The sequence below is a fragment of the Cryptosporidium muris genome, genomic scaffold, assembly GCF_000006515.1.
Source record: "Cryptosporidium muris RN66 scf_1106632373453 genomic scaffold, whole genome shotgun sequence".
In the NCBI taxonomy this organism is placed as follows: domain Eukaryota; phylum Apicomplexa; class Conoidasida; order Eucoccidiorida; family Cryptosporidiidae; genus Cryptosporidium; species Cryptosporidium muris.
The window spans coordinates 608,909-623,782 of NW_002196570.1; the positions used below are offsets into that span (position 1 = coordinate 608,909).

Here is a 14,874-nt window from a genome sequence, read left to right on the forward strand (position 1 = left end):
TACTTATAAAGGAACTAAATGAGCAATATTTCGAAGAAATTTTGTTCAAAATATATTTGAAAGTGTACATGAAATTATAAGCTAATCTACTAATAAGATATTGATGTAATGTTGTGAGTCTATTTCAAAATTTGAACATCCATCCAATTTATATTGTTAGCTTTTTCGAATAAACCTTCACTAATTCCGAAGTTTTTTCTCCAATATGATTCTGCTTCAATAAGAGCAGTTGGAATATTTTCATTTGCACGAAAATTTCCACCTGAGCCACTATACATAGGAATAATACCAACACTTTTTGAATTATTATCAAAGTTTGAAGATAAACCCAATGAATTACCTCGGTTATTAGGTAATGTTTCATCTTCACATGAAAATATAGATTCTGAGTCTTCAGTTAAGTTTCCTAGATCCTCATATTGCTCTGAATTGTCATATTTATCACACTTAACTTCCTCAATATCAGCTAAGAGAATATTAGCTTTAGGTAAATGGTCAGAAATAGTCCAGTTAGTAGGATCCCAACTAGTACCAACATCTAATAATGAAGATATGCAATTTCTGGACACTTTGCTGAACTTTTGTTTCTCTTGATTTTTTAATACAACTTCACAGTACTTACTTGTTAATTCATCATCAATACCATCCAAATTGGGATTTTGTATAAAATATTCAATTAAATTTGCAGTTTCTGGATATATATCTAACTTATTCATCAGATGACAAAGACTAATTTGAATATCATTTTCAATATAATTAGGCATACTCATATTTGAGAATGATGATAAACAATCCTTACTATCTTCAGTGTTATTTATCTCCTTTTCTTGAAATAGTATGCTTGGAATATATGGAAATAAACCTTTAAAGAGAATTACCATGGTCTTCCTTGTTACATTAATCTGATCTATAATATTATTAATATTACAAATATTCCTTTTCTTAGTTTGTAGCTGTTTGTAATATGAAAGAAGTAACATGACATCTAGAAATTCACCTTTGGCTTTTTGACTATATTTAAATGGCAGTAATTTTGTTAACCAATAAAAGAATCTTCTATTGGTATTAATTTTATTACTTGTCCCATACGGACAAATACTAGTATTTACAAAACATTCTTCTTTTTGTTCATTAGAATTTACAGGATATTTAGTTAATATATCTGTATTATTCATTGATAAAAGTAAACCTGATAATATCTTCAACATAGTATTGTTGCTTGTGTAACCCAACAAAATCAAGATGGAAATAGAAGATACAGGATAGCATAATGGACAAATCGTTGGTAATATATCTTGTATTATGAATTTCTCAACAAGGTGGTATGCTAAATCATTGATCTTCATTACAGATATTATTTTGTTAATCAGCGAATAAAGGTCTGTTAAATATAAAAAAAAGAGTCTTATCCAAGTTTTAGCATTTGGAGTGACTTTAAAAATAGATTTATTATCATGCTTTAGTTTTGTTAAGGTATATATAGTATTTATAAGTTCTTTTTTTCTACTTTTATTTAGTCCTTTTGTTAACTCATTACGACAATACTTCAAAATAACCTTTCTTGTAGGATTTCTTTTTGCAACAGTTTGTTGAATTACCTTTGATAATACTGAGTGACAATAAAAGTCGTAATTTTCTACTAGTCTAAAAGATTCATTTGGAATCTCCCCTGTTTCATCAATTTTTGATTTTCCCTTTTCAATAGTAAGCTTCAAAGGATTAGAATGATCAAACGGTAATGAGCGTATTAAATTAAGTAGTTCGTGCAGTAACTTAGATACTTCCAACTCAACACTTGAAGTTACTTGATTTCTAAATAATTTGTTATACTGTTTTCTCCAATAATTTTTGAATAGAAATGACAAGACTAAAATCGCACCAGTGCGACATGATTCTAAAGAAGGTAACTCACTTCCATGAGTTGCTTGATGTCTTATTTCCACCAATAAATTAGGCAGTCCTAGTTCACTTGCTATTGAACTCACAGATCTAGCATAGTAACTTAACTGGCATTGATCTACATACATATTTATAATTCTAACTATAGCCATAGAGTAAAGTTCTTGTAATGACAATATATCGACAATTTTTAGTGATCTTGTATCCTTATCTAAGCAGTTTTGATTAATATTAGAGCAAGTATATGTTTCAAAAGTAACAGTTGATAAGAGATCTGCTAATTTTATCTTACCAATACTATCATTGAGTAATAATTCCGATATTAATGGCCAATCCCAAATATTATCTTGTATCATAGAATGTAACAAATAGATCGTGCATGCTATAGCTATTGGAGTCTGTCTTGTTGTGCCATAATTACGATCTTGCCAAATTGTTAGTCTATTTAAAACTATATTTTTACTTCTTGCTGATGGGTGTACCAAAAGTTGATATATTTCAAAGAATTCCTGACTATTATACCATGGAACTACACGATAATCTTTGACTATATTTGGAAACATCTTACTTGGACATAAATAAAGTATCTACTTTAATATTTAAACAACTTCAGTCACTTTCCGACTTGTATGTTACAAGCTATCTAATATAAGGCGCTCCTACTTTCTATATTTGAACGTGCTGGGATTGTATAATTGGTACTTTGTTTTTGAGCATACTTATGAGTACGAGTACTTTATGACCATAATAAAGTGTCAAACTAAAATATCTCTATTATTTGATGTGGAACTGATATATAAGATTAGAAGCTTATGTTATAAAACTGGTATACTACTTGGTTACTATGATATATGGAATAACTCTGAAGTAGTTCTATCCATAAAGGTAATTTCCTCTATTAATCATATAAGTACTGACAAGTGGAGTAATAACCTGGTGATATTAGGTATATTTACACTGGATATAAATGGTACTGAGTTCTCTGACTATTCTTATGATTACATAAGAGCTTCATCCTTACTTTGCAGTAATATACTACTTCTTTTAAACATCAAATTGGATGCTACAAATTCAGAAGATTTAGTATCAGTTACTGATATATCTAAATTTATTGATAGAGATATATCACCCCAATCTATTAAAATTATTGTTTATTCATATAAATTTTCAATGCTGACGAATTTTGTCAAATCGTTTGAAATAGCTCACAAAGATTTGTATAATGCAATAAACCAATTAAAACAAAAGGGAAATCTAGATAGTCTGAAACAAAATAGTAACATTTTAGAAAATAAAGTTTCTGATAAGGATTTAAGTCTTTTTGATTATTATAAATATCAAATGACTAGGAGTACCAATACTTATTTTGAAAAGCAGTACCAATCAAGAAATAATCTGCACAAAAATGACTTCCAATTTCCAATTTTTAAAGTTTTTTTCATTTTTTGGATAACTATAACTTCATTTATTCCGTACTCTTTATTGATATTTGGGTCAAAATTCAGAAATTGTTATCCATTCACAAATAAAAATTTATCAATGACTCTCAAAGGAATAGCTTATAAGTTTAATACGCAAAGTCAGTGGATAGTTCTTTACAATATTTTAATTATTAATTATGATAATTTTAATCACAATTATGATGCTATAAAAGTACTGTTGTATTCTACAATAACTTCCATTATTATTGATCATATATTTGGGGTACTTTTAATATATATTATTAATTCATTTTCAATGCAAATACTTCAATTTATAAGTAAGGTTTATTATTTTTTGTACAATGATGCTATTTACTTACAATTTAATTGGTTGGCCTCATCTGAACTCCGACTTAACAAAGATTTAAGCTCATTTTTAATAAGCTTACTGTTTGAAGCATTCCAACTATGGAAAAGTATAACTAACTATATATTCTCTGATATTGAATTAATTTTCTTTTTTTTAAAACTTTTGTCAGCAGTTGGTGGATTTTCTATTGCTATATCTTTTGTTTGGGATATATTCAACATATATATATTCATCTTGCACTACATATATGTTCTTTTTTCAAAGCTTCACTGCATAAATATACAGGCGATTTCAACTTTCTATCATCTATTTCGTGGTAAAAAATGGAATATTCTTAGAAATCGTGTTGACTCTACAATTAATAATATAGAACAGTTACTCTTTGGTACAATCTTATTCACTATTTCAATATTTTTATATCCAACAGTTGCAATATTTTATGTTAATTTCTTATTTATTTGGGTACCTGTATTTTTAATAAATATATTATTCTATATGATAATTTATATAGCAAGTCATTTTCCATATTTCCTTACAACAATGTACTTTATATATCCAGATCATTTTAATTCAGGATTATACTTGAAAAGTATAGGTAGTAACTATAAAAATCAAATAGTCCTTACTTTTTTTACGAAGTATCCACCTACATCACCAGTTTTCAAATTTTTTTTCTTGGAAATGTGTAGTGATATCCAAAATAAGCTAAATATATCTCATTTACTCAAGTATATTTTTACTGGGCAGATTTTATATATTCTTGGTTCTTATAATCCTTTTGAGTATAAAGGGTTTGATTACTCTGTCTGTCATACTAGTAAATTTATATGTAACAGCTTATATAGTGAGATACCATTTAATGTCTTTGTAGATTTGTTTATTAAGTTAGTGAATACAACCAATTCAACCTTTTAGATATGTAGTGATATAGAGTGTCAGGGCCTATAAATATCTAATAAAATAAAAAAAACACGTAATTTTTCATACAAACAGTGGTATTATGTAATTTCTGCATGCAGGAAGAGTTAAGCTATTGTTTTTTAATGTAATTAAATAGATGCGCTAGAACCGGTCCTTTCCTCGACTTAGTTTTATAACCCATATATACGCGGCATATAGAGCGGTAAACATAGATAGTGGTCTAATTTTGATTTTATAGGGCTAGTTCTCTGTAAAGGAATTTGGAAAGAGGAAGATGAGTGAGGAAGTAGATAGCTTGGCCAATGTAAGGCCTCAAGTATATGAACGTTTTAATGCAAAATCAGATCCTCGTTTTAAACAAATGAGAATGAAAGATCGCAAGATTAAGATTGACAAACGTTTTAGTAAAATATTCACTGATGATGAATTCAGTATATCTACCCCAATTGATCCATTTGGTAGGAAAAAATCAAAGAAGAAGATAGACGAGGATATGCACAAATTTTATGAAGTTGGAGAGAGTGAGAAAAGTACTCAAGGAGAAGAAAGTTCTTTAGACTCTGAAGAACCTTTTGAATGGAATGAAGAAAGTGACGATGATGACTCACAAACATATAAGGAAGAAAAGTGTACTTTTAAGGATCCCATATGGGAAAATAATCCAATCTATAGGATAGGAATATCAGAAGGAGATGCTACAAGCAGACTTTCACTTATGGGCTTGGATTGGGATAACATTAATGCAGATGATATATATGTAGTTCTGTCAAGTTTCTTATCTCCATCAAAAGTATTATCTGTAGGCAATACAAATAATAAATTAATTAGGGTTAGTATATATCCTTCTAATTTTGGAAAGGAAAGAATGGAATATGAGGAGGTCCATGGTCCTACAATACAATCAACAAGACAGAAAGATGTAGATTCAGGTGAGGAAGAGGATTTAGAAGCTATTAGAAGATATCAAGTTGAAAAGTCATTATATTATTATGCAGTTATTGAGTGCGCAGACGTAAATTCTGCTATTAAACTGGCTAATGAATTGGATGGTATGGAGGCGGATTTTTGCATAGATTCTTTAGATGTACGTTTTGTTCCAGATGATTTGATCGAATTTCCATATCCTCCAATAAGTGTTTCATCATGTATTCCTACTAAATATAAACCACCAGATTGTTTTAGGTCAGCACTGAAACACTCTAAACCCTTATTAATATGGGATGATACACCTCTTGAGAGAGTTAAATTTTTAAGAAAGAAATTTACTCCTGAGGAATTATTAAGTAACGATTTTGATGCTTATCTAGCATCAGATATTGAAAGTGAAAATGAATATGATGAAACTAAGAATATTAGTAAAGCAGGATTAGGTGGTGATTTAGAAGAGAATCTTGATGAAATAAGGCATTTACTACTGGGTGATGTGCAAAATTTATTTGATAGCAATACAAATTCTAAAGATAATGATGAATATGATCCTTCAATATATGAAATGAAGAAAAATATGAGACAAAAAAGTAAGTGTAGTGATATTCTAGAAATAGAATTTAAACCACAATTAGAGGATTTAGCAATAGACTTAATAACTAAAGGTACACAGAAATGGGAGGATGAAACAATATGTAAAGATAATGTTGAGACATTGACTCCTTGGCAAACATATTTAAAGAAGAAAAAACAAAAGAGAAAAGAAAGAAAATTACAAGTTAGGGAAAAAATTAGAGAGCAAAGACTTCAAAGAGAACAAGGATCATTAAATATTCGACATATGGATGGTGAATTAGATGTAAATAAAAATCAAATTATAGATAGTAATTCGAATATACTATATAATAAAGGTAATAATATAAATGACGATGATGAAGATAGGCACTTCGATATGAAAAATCTACGTCTACTTGAAAAGTCTGATAAAAAAGTAAAGTCTAAGAAGAGACAAAATCTTATAAAAGTTGCAACTAGTGAATCTATCCAAATTGGATTTTCAGGAAGTATCCATGATCCTAGAGTTTCTGAGATATTTACCAACCCTGACTTTGCAATTGATCCAACAAATCCTTTATATAAACCTACAAATTTTAATGAGACTTTACTTAAAGAAAAACGTAAACAGAAAATTAAGAGGGATAATACTCCAAAATTACTGGATAATACTAATCAAGAAAAGAAATCTGATTTAAATATGATTCCTGATGAAGTCAAAGACTCATTCACGCTATTATCGAATAAAAAAACCAGAAAGTATTAATGTTATGTATCAGACTATATCAAGTAATTATTTCAGATATATTAGTAATAATATTTAAAATACTAGACATTGCTCTTATTAAAAATTATAATTTTGCAAATTCATCATTCTAATTTAAGTTTTTCGAGAGTTTCTTGCACATTGATTGATAACTGCGAAGGTTTTAATATTTCATTCAATATATTTGGTAACTTATCAATATTTTCATCTTGAAAATCATATAAATTACTATTGAAGTGTAAATATGGGTAAAATAATATAGATCTATTATTAGAGGAACCCATAGATTGATTTATCTTTTTAAAAGTATTTGCAAGCTTCTGAGTTAATAAGAAAGCATTTAAATAATCCCCATCAAGTACAGATTTTTGGCACTCAATTAATACTGTTAAAATTTCAATTTTTTCACTATTATCATTATTTATGTGGTTTAGAGTTAGTTCAACATTAAATATGTCTTCTGGTAATTTTACATCTGTGGGATCATCACTAGTTTCTACTTCGCTTGTAACTCCCCAACTTGTATTATAATCTTGACTTATAATGTTTCTTATATCATCTTCACCATGGGAAAAAGGACAATAGTATCTCTTACAATCAGGATAGGAATTGCAAATTTTTGTTTTGTAAGTATCTGGATGATATAGCTCTTCTTCCTTTGTATGAGCATATGGGCATATTCTTCCTTTTCTACATCGACATGTTAAAGACATCCTACCTTTAATTCCTTTTCTAAGAAAGTCTATATCAGGGCATTTAACTGATGAGTATTTGTACTTGTATGGGTTTCTTCTTTGCCAGGCACTGCAGTGAGAATAGAAACATGTATCTGGATCCAAGCATTTCGATTTAATATGGTCAGTACATAGTTTTGTTCGAAATTCACCTAACTCCTCATCACTTAGTGTTATATTCTGTGTTAATCTTCGCTTCTTTGTTGTGGTGTTCGCAGGACTCACCTGACATGTAGATTTCCTGATAGGAGTAATTGTAATCTTGCTCCTTGGTGATGAAGATGCCATCAAAGTGCCATAAACTAAATCCTGTAATTAAGATTTAATATCCAAAAGCTAAAAAGTACTTAAAATTATTTAAAATACTCCACCTATATGTTACTTTATATTACAGACTCCGCTTATAAAAATCCTAACCCTATCCTCTATCCTAGAATTTCCCTATTTTCCTACCTTTATCATCTAGTATTGTTTAACTAAGTCTATTGTGATTTCTATATTTCTTCTTCTATTTTTACTTTTATCCTAAAGAAAAAGAAAAGTTAATTATTTATATACAAAAACCGCCAGCGCCACATACGTCCAAGTTGTTAATTTTAGTATATTGGGCCATATTTGGAACTTGAGTTTTCACTGCTTCTGCAATAGATATAGCTCTAGATATGATAGGGAATTTCCCCCTAATTGTTATTGACTTATTTGCCTCATCCTGATATAAAAAAGTGAGCAAACTTGTTCTTATTTTAAAATTAGGGTAGTATATGAGATAGTATATTCTAACATACCTTTTTAAGATGAGAAACACATTTCTCTACTATTTGTTGAAAACTTTTTTTATTCCCAGAGTGGACATTAACAAGTAAAGACCCATTCATTAAAGTCAAAATCTGATTATATAGCGGTGTTGAGGGGAAACAGAGTTTTTAGTGTAATGAAAGTATTACGTCTAGGGGAAATCGAAGAAATTTAATTTATAACAGCTTTTAAATTATCCTTGAATAAAGATATGTATGCTTTTAGGAGTGAATATGATCGTGGAGTTAATACATTTTCTCCTGAAGGACGACTTTTCCAGGTAGAGTACGCAATGGCTGCTATGAAGGTAAGTTATTTGCTTGTGAATAATATGCACTTCAAATTATCTGAAATATCTTATAACTAAATTTTCTTGTTCCTTTTAGTTGGGTTCTACAGCAGTTGGGATAAAGACAGAAGAGGGTGTTGTACTTGCAAGTGAACGACGTATCACATCGACTTTATTAGAACCCAGCTCAGTTGAGAAGATTATGGATATAGATACTCATGTTGGTTGCTGTATGAGTGGTCTGGTTGCAGATGCAAAAACTATGATTGATCATGCCAGAGTGGAAGCTCAAAACTACTTCTTTACATATGATGAGCAGATGCCAGTAGAATCTGTAGTACAAACAATTAGTGACTTAGCATTAGATTTTTCAGATATCAAAGAAAAGGGCAAGAAGAAGACTATGTCTCGACCTTTTGGTGTAGCCTTAATTATAGCAGGTGCAGATAAGGATGGAAAATCAACTCTTTGGGTAACAGATCCATCTGGCACATATACTCAATTTACTGCTGCATCAATTGGGACAGCTCAAGAAGGTGCTGAGTCTATGCTGATTGAACAATACCATTCAAATATGACTTTAAAAGAGGCAGAAAATTTAGCTCTCATAGTTTTAAGACAAGTAATGGAGGACAAAATTAACTCTACAAATGTTGAGATGGCTTCTGTTACTAATGGTAAATTTAATATTTACAGGGATACTAGTATACAAGAAATTTTAGATAGACTTCCTCCCCCTACTCATATAACTCCAGCTCAGTTGTCTTAACTTATATGGATTATTAGAAATGAAACTTATGAAGAATAAGGGAATGATTAAATTTGATAGAGATAAAACAAGCCTGATTTTAGCTAAAATAAATAATTTTATAGTCAAACTTTAATAATTACAAACTAAAGATATATCAATTAGTTAATAAGTAAATTGAGAATATTACACTAATTTTGTCAATTTATGAGGTGGGGAAACCACGATTTTTCTCATTTTTTGATAATCTCCCCTAGTTTTTTACGTTGATCTTTCATCTTTGTATAATTTGCATCTACATTATTGTTAATATCTTCAATAACTTCAGTTTGTTTTTTGAGTTCTAAGTTCATGTTTAAAGCTCTCCCATGCATCTCTTTTAATAAATCTTCAATATTATCTAGGTCCTTGTTGATAGAACTCTCGAAGTTATCGTCAGTACCTTTACACTTTTTTCTTAATACCCTATCTTTACCATCTATATCATTCCCTATTTGATTACCATTAATAGGAAAGTGTTCATGATCATATTTTGTTTGAGCACTCTTTTTATCCTGACTACACTTTTGTAGCTCACTATCTTTGTGACTAAAGAGTTCTTTAAACCATGCTAGTATGGGATGTTGTAACGAAAATATTACATCATCAGTTTTATCTAAGTTGTCCTTAATGGTTTCCATATCATTCTTTATGCGGTGAAGTTGTTCTGTTTGCTCGTTAAGTTTTGTTGCACTATTTCTAGATATTTCATTTGCACTTGCAGCAATCTTAAGAGTATTCCTCACACTTTTTTGACACTGATCTTGTAATTCACACAGTTTATGTTCTTTAGCCTTTGTTTCTTCTTCTATAATTGTTTGATTACTCATTCTACTAGGAAATATCACTAAGTAAAAAATAAAATATATACTTAATATTTTAAAAAATATATTGGATTTCTTTAACTAGTAAATATTGGAAGTACTCTCCTCTAAACGTGTTCTGCCAGAAAAATTCGACCAAACCCCAAGTTACAAGTACTCTATGCTTAGTCTCTGAAAAAACACTGTAAATATCAAAAATATATAGAAAGCCTTCCCTAAAGGTGTTTAAATTAAGCTAGTAGTTGATATTTATTATTGCAATAAACTTTGCTGTCTTTAAATAAAACTGTTTGTAGAAGCTGATTATAGTTTATTGTAGTTTTTCTACAAGGGATTAATGGATTTTTAGCATAATATAGATCTTACTTTTAATAGCTAAAAAAACTCTAGAATTTAAAGATATATAACTGGAACTATATTATTAAAAAAACCACTTGTATGATATTTGCGCTATAGTTTCACTTCTTTGCTTGATCATTAGATGTAATAAGTGCGCAATCAATGATCTACTTAACTTTATCAATAAATGAATATTGCAAATTCTCAGAATTTACTAAATAAATCCTTGAAGTTACTATTAATTGTCTGTAGTTTTAGAGTTTAATATTTAATTTGTCAAGTATATTTTAAGTGTCCGATATTATAATAACTGCTTTGACATTCTTTTAGTATAACTTCACTTTTCACTTTCAAATATTAGATTCATTTATATACATTATTAAGCTATTAAGTATACTTAGAAATTTTTTTTTCTAAATTAGGTCTTAATATCTATTGTTTTCGAAGATATAGTGAAAACTGACCGAAAATGGCTGAAAGTTTTACAGAAGTATAGTTATTTTCAATTCTCTTATACTATTTGCTCAGATGTTATCACTTATTCTAAACCCCATGCTAAGAAGAAATTAACATCTTTTTTCACATAAAATTTACTAAATTTAGCTATTTACCAAAGCCACAAATAACCATGACCCAGAATTGACAAATTATAAATGAAGTTTCATTTTCAAAATATCAAATTCTATTTGTAGAAGCTTAATCAGAGATCTTTAATGTATATATTTAAATGTGTTAATATCTAGATTTAAACTTTATCTATATTACATTGCACTATAATCGAGATCACCTTTATAATTGTTAATATATTGTCTTGATAAATAAGATAAAGTTGACAAGATTAAATGGTCTTTACTTTAATAGTTTATTTTTTTGTCCTAAAACTTTTAAATAATAAACTCAGTGTATTAACAATTATTAAGAGTTCTTTTCATCTGAATTTAATAAAGTCGATTGTAATAAATGAGATAAAAAAGAAATGCAATCGATTTTCGCAACTAGGGTATTCATCCAAATGAAACTCGAACTTTTTTAATAACTTTCCCATTTTTAAGCTAATTCATATTCATATAAAAGTTGATAATATTTCTACTTTTTTAATTTCACAAAACAGGATTGAAGTAATCCTCAGAAGTTCAAATAATTATTGTAGCATTGATTACTTATAATACAAATGCATAACTGTTGTTATTGTTTATTACAATTTTTTTTTACCTTATATTTTATATTTAGTTGAGAATTCCAATAATGAACTTTTTAAGTTTCCACAGCTGTTTTATGAATATTGATTTTGCAAATTCCTTATTGTTTACCAAATGTAAAAATAAAGAAATAAGTCAAAGATAGTATTAAATTGGAACTATTATATGAATATTTGCCTCATTACCAATACTAAGAAGTAAATAATTGCAAGTATTATAAACCCAAATAATGAAATTATTGTGAAATTTACCTTATTGAATATAAAGGAATTTTGCAACTTAGTGATAATTTAAACTTCTTTTTAGTTTTTAGGATTCATAAAACATATAACAGATTTACATATTTGCAATTACTAAATATTATATCCAAATAGGGTTTGATTGCCGTTCATGATATCCGTGTGAAAGTAAACCTGAGTAATTTGATGACTCCACAAATAATGATGAGTTTGAAATTGATAAATTGGAATCATCAAGAAAATTCAAGCCCCAAACTTCAAGATTTTTCTTAGCTAACTTGTTATCCTGGTGAGCACCTTTGTGTAAATTGGTATAAACAGGTATATTTGATAATATGTCATAATTTTTCTGTTCAATTTCTGTAAATATATTTTGTGATTTATTTTTAACATCTACTTTATCAGCTAAAGAAAAACACTTCAATGCTATAATATCTTCTTCACTTACTTCCTCATTAATACTACCAATTTTCTTAATATCTTTTTTTTCTCTGTATTGATTATTAAAACTATATTGATTGTTAACAAATGATCTATTATTTTTATTTATAAAGTCAAAGTTTTCACTCAATATAGATTCCTGGTGACAGTTTTCATCTTCATCAAGCATTTTTAAAATGTGATGATTCTGGAATTCTTCATATTTTGATATCCAACAATTAACAGAATTATTTGTAGATTTTGTATTAAAGAATTCTTCATTTGGTAAAGTATTTAGAGTAGATATTCTAGGTGGAAGCAATTGCTGTGTCTCCAAATTTGAATAGTAAGGAACTGATGATGAAGAGAGTACTGTGTTGTCACTAGAAATCCATGGAGATGAATCTAAATCAGTAGCTGAATATGAAATAAAAGATGCAGATGTAAATGGAGTCATTGAGGGCTTGGTGGATGGAAACTTTGTCGTGGGAGGAGTTACATAATTTTTTTTTTTCCGAGATTGAGATATTGAATTATTGTTTGATAATGAAAATGATTGCTGTAGAGGTACACAACTTATAGGACTAGAAACCACATCTATTGAATGAGGAGTTATAGTATCATTTTCTGTTATACTTTGGCTATATGTTAATTTTGGAGTTAAAGTCTTATTAATAAATTGACCATAACTTGTAATTAAATTGATATTCATGTCATCTTTTTTATTGTCTATACTAAATTGGTAAAAGCTGTTATGCTGCTTACGGTTATATATAAGAGGAATATAAGTTTCAACAAGTGAATCAGCTAAATAAAGTACTGTTTCATTTCTCACTAGAGCAAATGTCTTGAACATTCCACAGGGAAATCTAGAATCTGTCTGTATATCATATGGATTTATCAGTCTAATATCACCAAAGCATATAGAAGGTATTAAGCTTGTTTTTTCAGAATATTTATTACAGTTAGTAGGATTTGAAATACCAGTTCTGTCTAAATCTTCCCCTTCAGATGCAACATAAGAAGGCATATCCTGCAAACGAATCGTAATCTCAAAGTAATCAAAATCATATAGATTTGTTATCTTAGATATTTCAAGAGTTGGTACCATCTGCTGAATTGAGTTTATAAATATATTCAAAATATTGTTTAGACAATATAGGATCTCTTGTTTTTCAGACTTGTTTTCAGCCACCAATAATGCATTATAAAAATATGTTTGTTCTTTAGTTCTCTGGCATTCATATTCATTGTTATTAATTAGTGGTATAGTCAACTGAAATTCTACGTTGTTACGTTTTCTCCATCCAACAGGTTTCAAAGATATTACAGCTTTATTTATATTTTGATAATTAAATAGTTTTCTAAATTCTTGTTGAATAATTTCAATCTCATCCTCACATCTTATATTGTGAATTTTAGCTAATATTAATTGAAAGAAAGATGCCCCAATATCAGCTAAACCTTGTATTGAGGAAAATAAACGTGATTCATTTATTTGCTCAGGTGAAAAGCACAAGCTACCACCAATGCTTTCTCCAAAATCTCTATTTCCAACGCTTGTAATATTATGAATACTTGCACTTGGGAAAACTATTGGAATAGTTACCCACACCTCTCTAGCTCTATTAAATTCCATTACTGTATCCTTTTCGGTAGAACTTACCCAAACATCATTATTGGTATTACTTCCATTAAAAAGTAAGTTACTTGTAGCTATAAGATCCTTATTGATTGAACTACCATAAACATAATTATAAAGTAAACTTTGACTATTCACACTTTTTGGGTTTATATTACAGCTACTTAACCTACTTGCTTTATTTACCAAATTCTGCGATACTGATATTCCACTTTCTTGGTTACTACCAAACATTCTAATTTATTACCACTCTATTTTATTACCTTATATAAGTTATATATGAATTTTATTAGACTTAATTTTTATTTTTCTTAGCTTGAAATATCATAGAAACTCTGGAATCTAAATTTCTTTAGTTGTATTTATTACTAAAGATATACTCAATTCTAAATAATATTTAGCTTCAATTTATTAAAAAGCAATAGTAAATATTAAAATTTACTAAGACTTTATTTAGAAGCCTTGGAATACCTAAAACTTTTCTATTATGAGAGCTCTGCCTATTTTATAAGCTCATGCAAATTACTGCTAGACCCATTCCAGCGGTCTAGTCAAATGTCAATACATGCCAAAGTGCGCCACCCCACAAATAGATTATAGCGCAATATATACAAATGTTAAAATGTGACCTTTTTTTCTTTTTATCCAAATTGGAACGATTCTAACAAAAAATAAGAAAAAAACAAATAGTAACTTAGTAAGCAATATGTATATAAATATTTATATTTTGTAGATGCACTTGAATTA

General features: G+C 28.6%; 7 protein-coding genes across 7 annotated transcripts, besides 4 other annotated features; 3 read left to right on the plus strand and 4 right to left on the minus strand.

The window, feature by feature from the left end:
- Window positions 1-119: 119 nt before the first annotated feature.
- Window positions 120-2,462, minus strand: CMU_039970 (Las1-like family protein; the record flags this gene model as incomplete). Its single annotated transcript, XM_002139241.1, has 1 exon — window positions 120-2,462. The coding sequence occupies one exon, from the start codon at window positions 2,460-2,462 to the stop codon at window positions 120-122; it is 2,343 nt and encodes a 780-aa protein (XP_002139277.1).
- A 175-nt stretch (window positions 2,463-2,637) lies between these two features.
- CMU_039980 (N-acetylglucosaminyl transferase component family protein) lies at window positions 2,638-4,605 on the plus strand (the record flags this gene model as incomplete). The annotated part of the gene is made up of 1 exon (XM_002139242.1): window positions 2,638-4,605. The coding sequence occupies one exon, from the start codon at window positions 2,638-2,640 to the stop codon at window positions 4,603-4,605; it is 1,968 nt and encodes a 655-aa protein (XP_002139278.1).
- Window positions 3,499-3,531: a sequence feature (AT_rich).
- Window positions 3,608-3,628: a sequence feature (AT_rich).
- Window positions 4,160-4,200: a sequence feature (AT_rich).
- A 280-nt stretch (window positions 4,606-4,885) lies between the features above and the next one.
- Window positions 4,886-6,859, plus strand: CMU_039990 (uncharacterized protein; the record flags this gene model as incomplete). The annotated part of the gene is made up of 1 exon (XM_002139243.1): window positions 4,886-6,859. The coding sequence occupies one exon, from the start codon at window positions 4,886-4,888 to the stop codon at window positions 6,857-6,859; it is 1,974 nt and encodes a 657-aa protein (XP_002139279.1).
- Window positions 6,860-6,963: 104 nt separating this feature from the next.
- Window positions 6,964-7,881, minus strand: CMU_040000 (uncharacterized protein; the record flags this gene model as incomplete). Its single annotated transcript, XM_002139244.1, has 1 exon — window positions 6,964-7,881. The coding sequence occupies one exon, from the start codon at window positions 7,879-7,881 to the stop codon at window positions 6,964-6,966; it is 918 nt and encodes a 305-aa protein (XP_002139280.1).
- Window positions 7,882-8,498: 617 nt separating this feature from the next.
- CMU_040010 (proteasome subunit alpha type 5, putative) lies at window positions 8,499-9,552 on the plus strand. The gene is made up of 2 exons (XM_002139245.1): window positions 8,499-8,695; window positions 8,775-9,552. Exons 1-2 carry the CDS (start codon window positions 8,600-8,602, stop codon window positions 9,444-9,446), a joined length of 768 nt encoding a protein of 255 aa, XP_002139281.1. The 5' UTR covers window positions 8,499-8,599; the 3' UTR covers window positions 9,447-9,552.
- A 106-nt stretch (window positions 9,553-9,658) lies between these two features.
- CMU_040020 (SNARE domain-containing protein) lies at window positions 9,659-10,294 on the minus strand (the record flags this gene model as incomplete). The annotated part of the gene is made up of 1 exon (XM_002139246.1): window positions 9,659-10,294. One exon carries the CDS (start codon window positions 10,292-10,294, stop codon window positions 9,659-9,661), a length of 636 nt encoding a protein of 211 aa, XP_002139282.1.
- Window positions 10,295-10,316: 22 nt separating this feature from the next.
- Window positions 10,317-10,357: a sequence feature (AT_rich).
- Window positions 10,358-12,186: 1,829 nt separating this feature from the next.
- CMU_040030 (uncharacterized protein) lies at window positions 12,187-14,361 on the minus strand (the record flags this gene model as incomplete). The annotated part of the gene is made up of 1 exon (XM_002139247.1): window positions 12,187-14,361. The coding sequence occupies one exon, from the start codon at window positions 14,359-14,361 to the stop codon at window positions 12,187-12,189; it is 2,175 nt and encodes a 724-aa protein (XP_002139283.1).
- Window positions 14,362-14,874: the final 513 nt, after the last annotated feature.

Bases quoted from the DNA above. Each gene is read 5' to 3' on its own strand.
- CMU_040010 (XM_002139245.1), top strand. From the start codon at position 8,600: ATGTATGCTTTTAGGAGTGAATATGATCGTGGAGTTAATACATTTTCT. The intron at 8,696-8,774 runs GTAAGTTATTTG...TGTTCCTTTTAG, and splicing joins ACGCAATGGCTGCTATGAAG to TTGGGTTCTACAGCAGTTGG.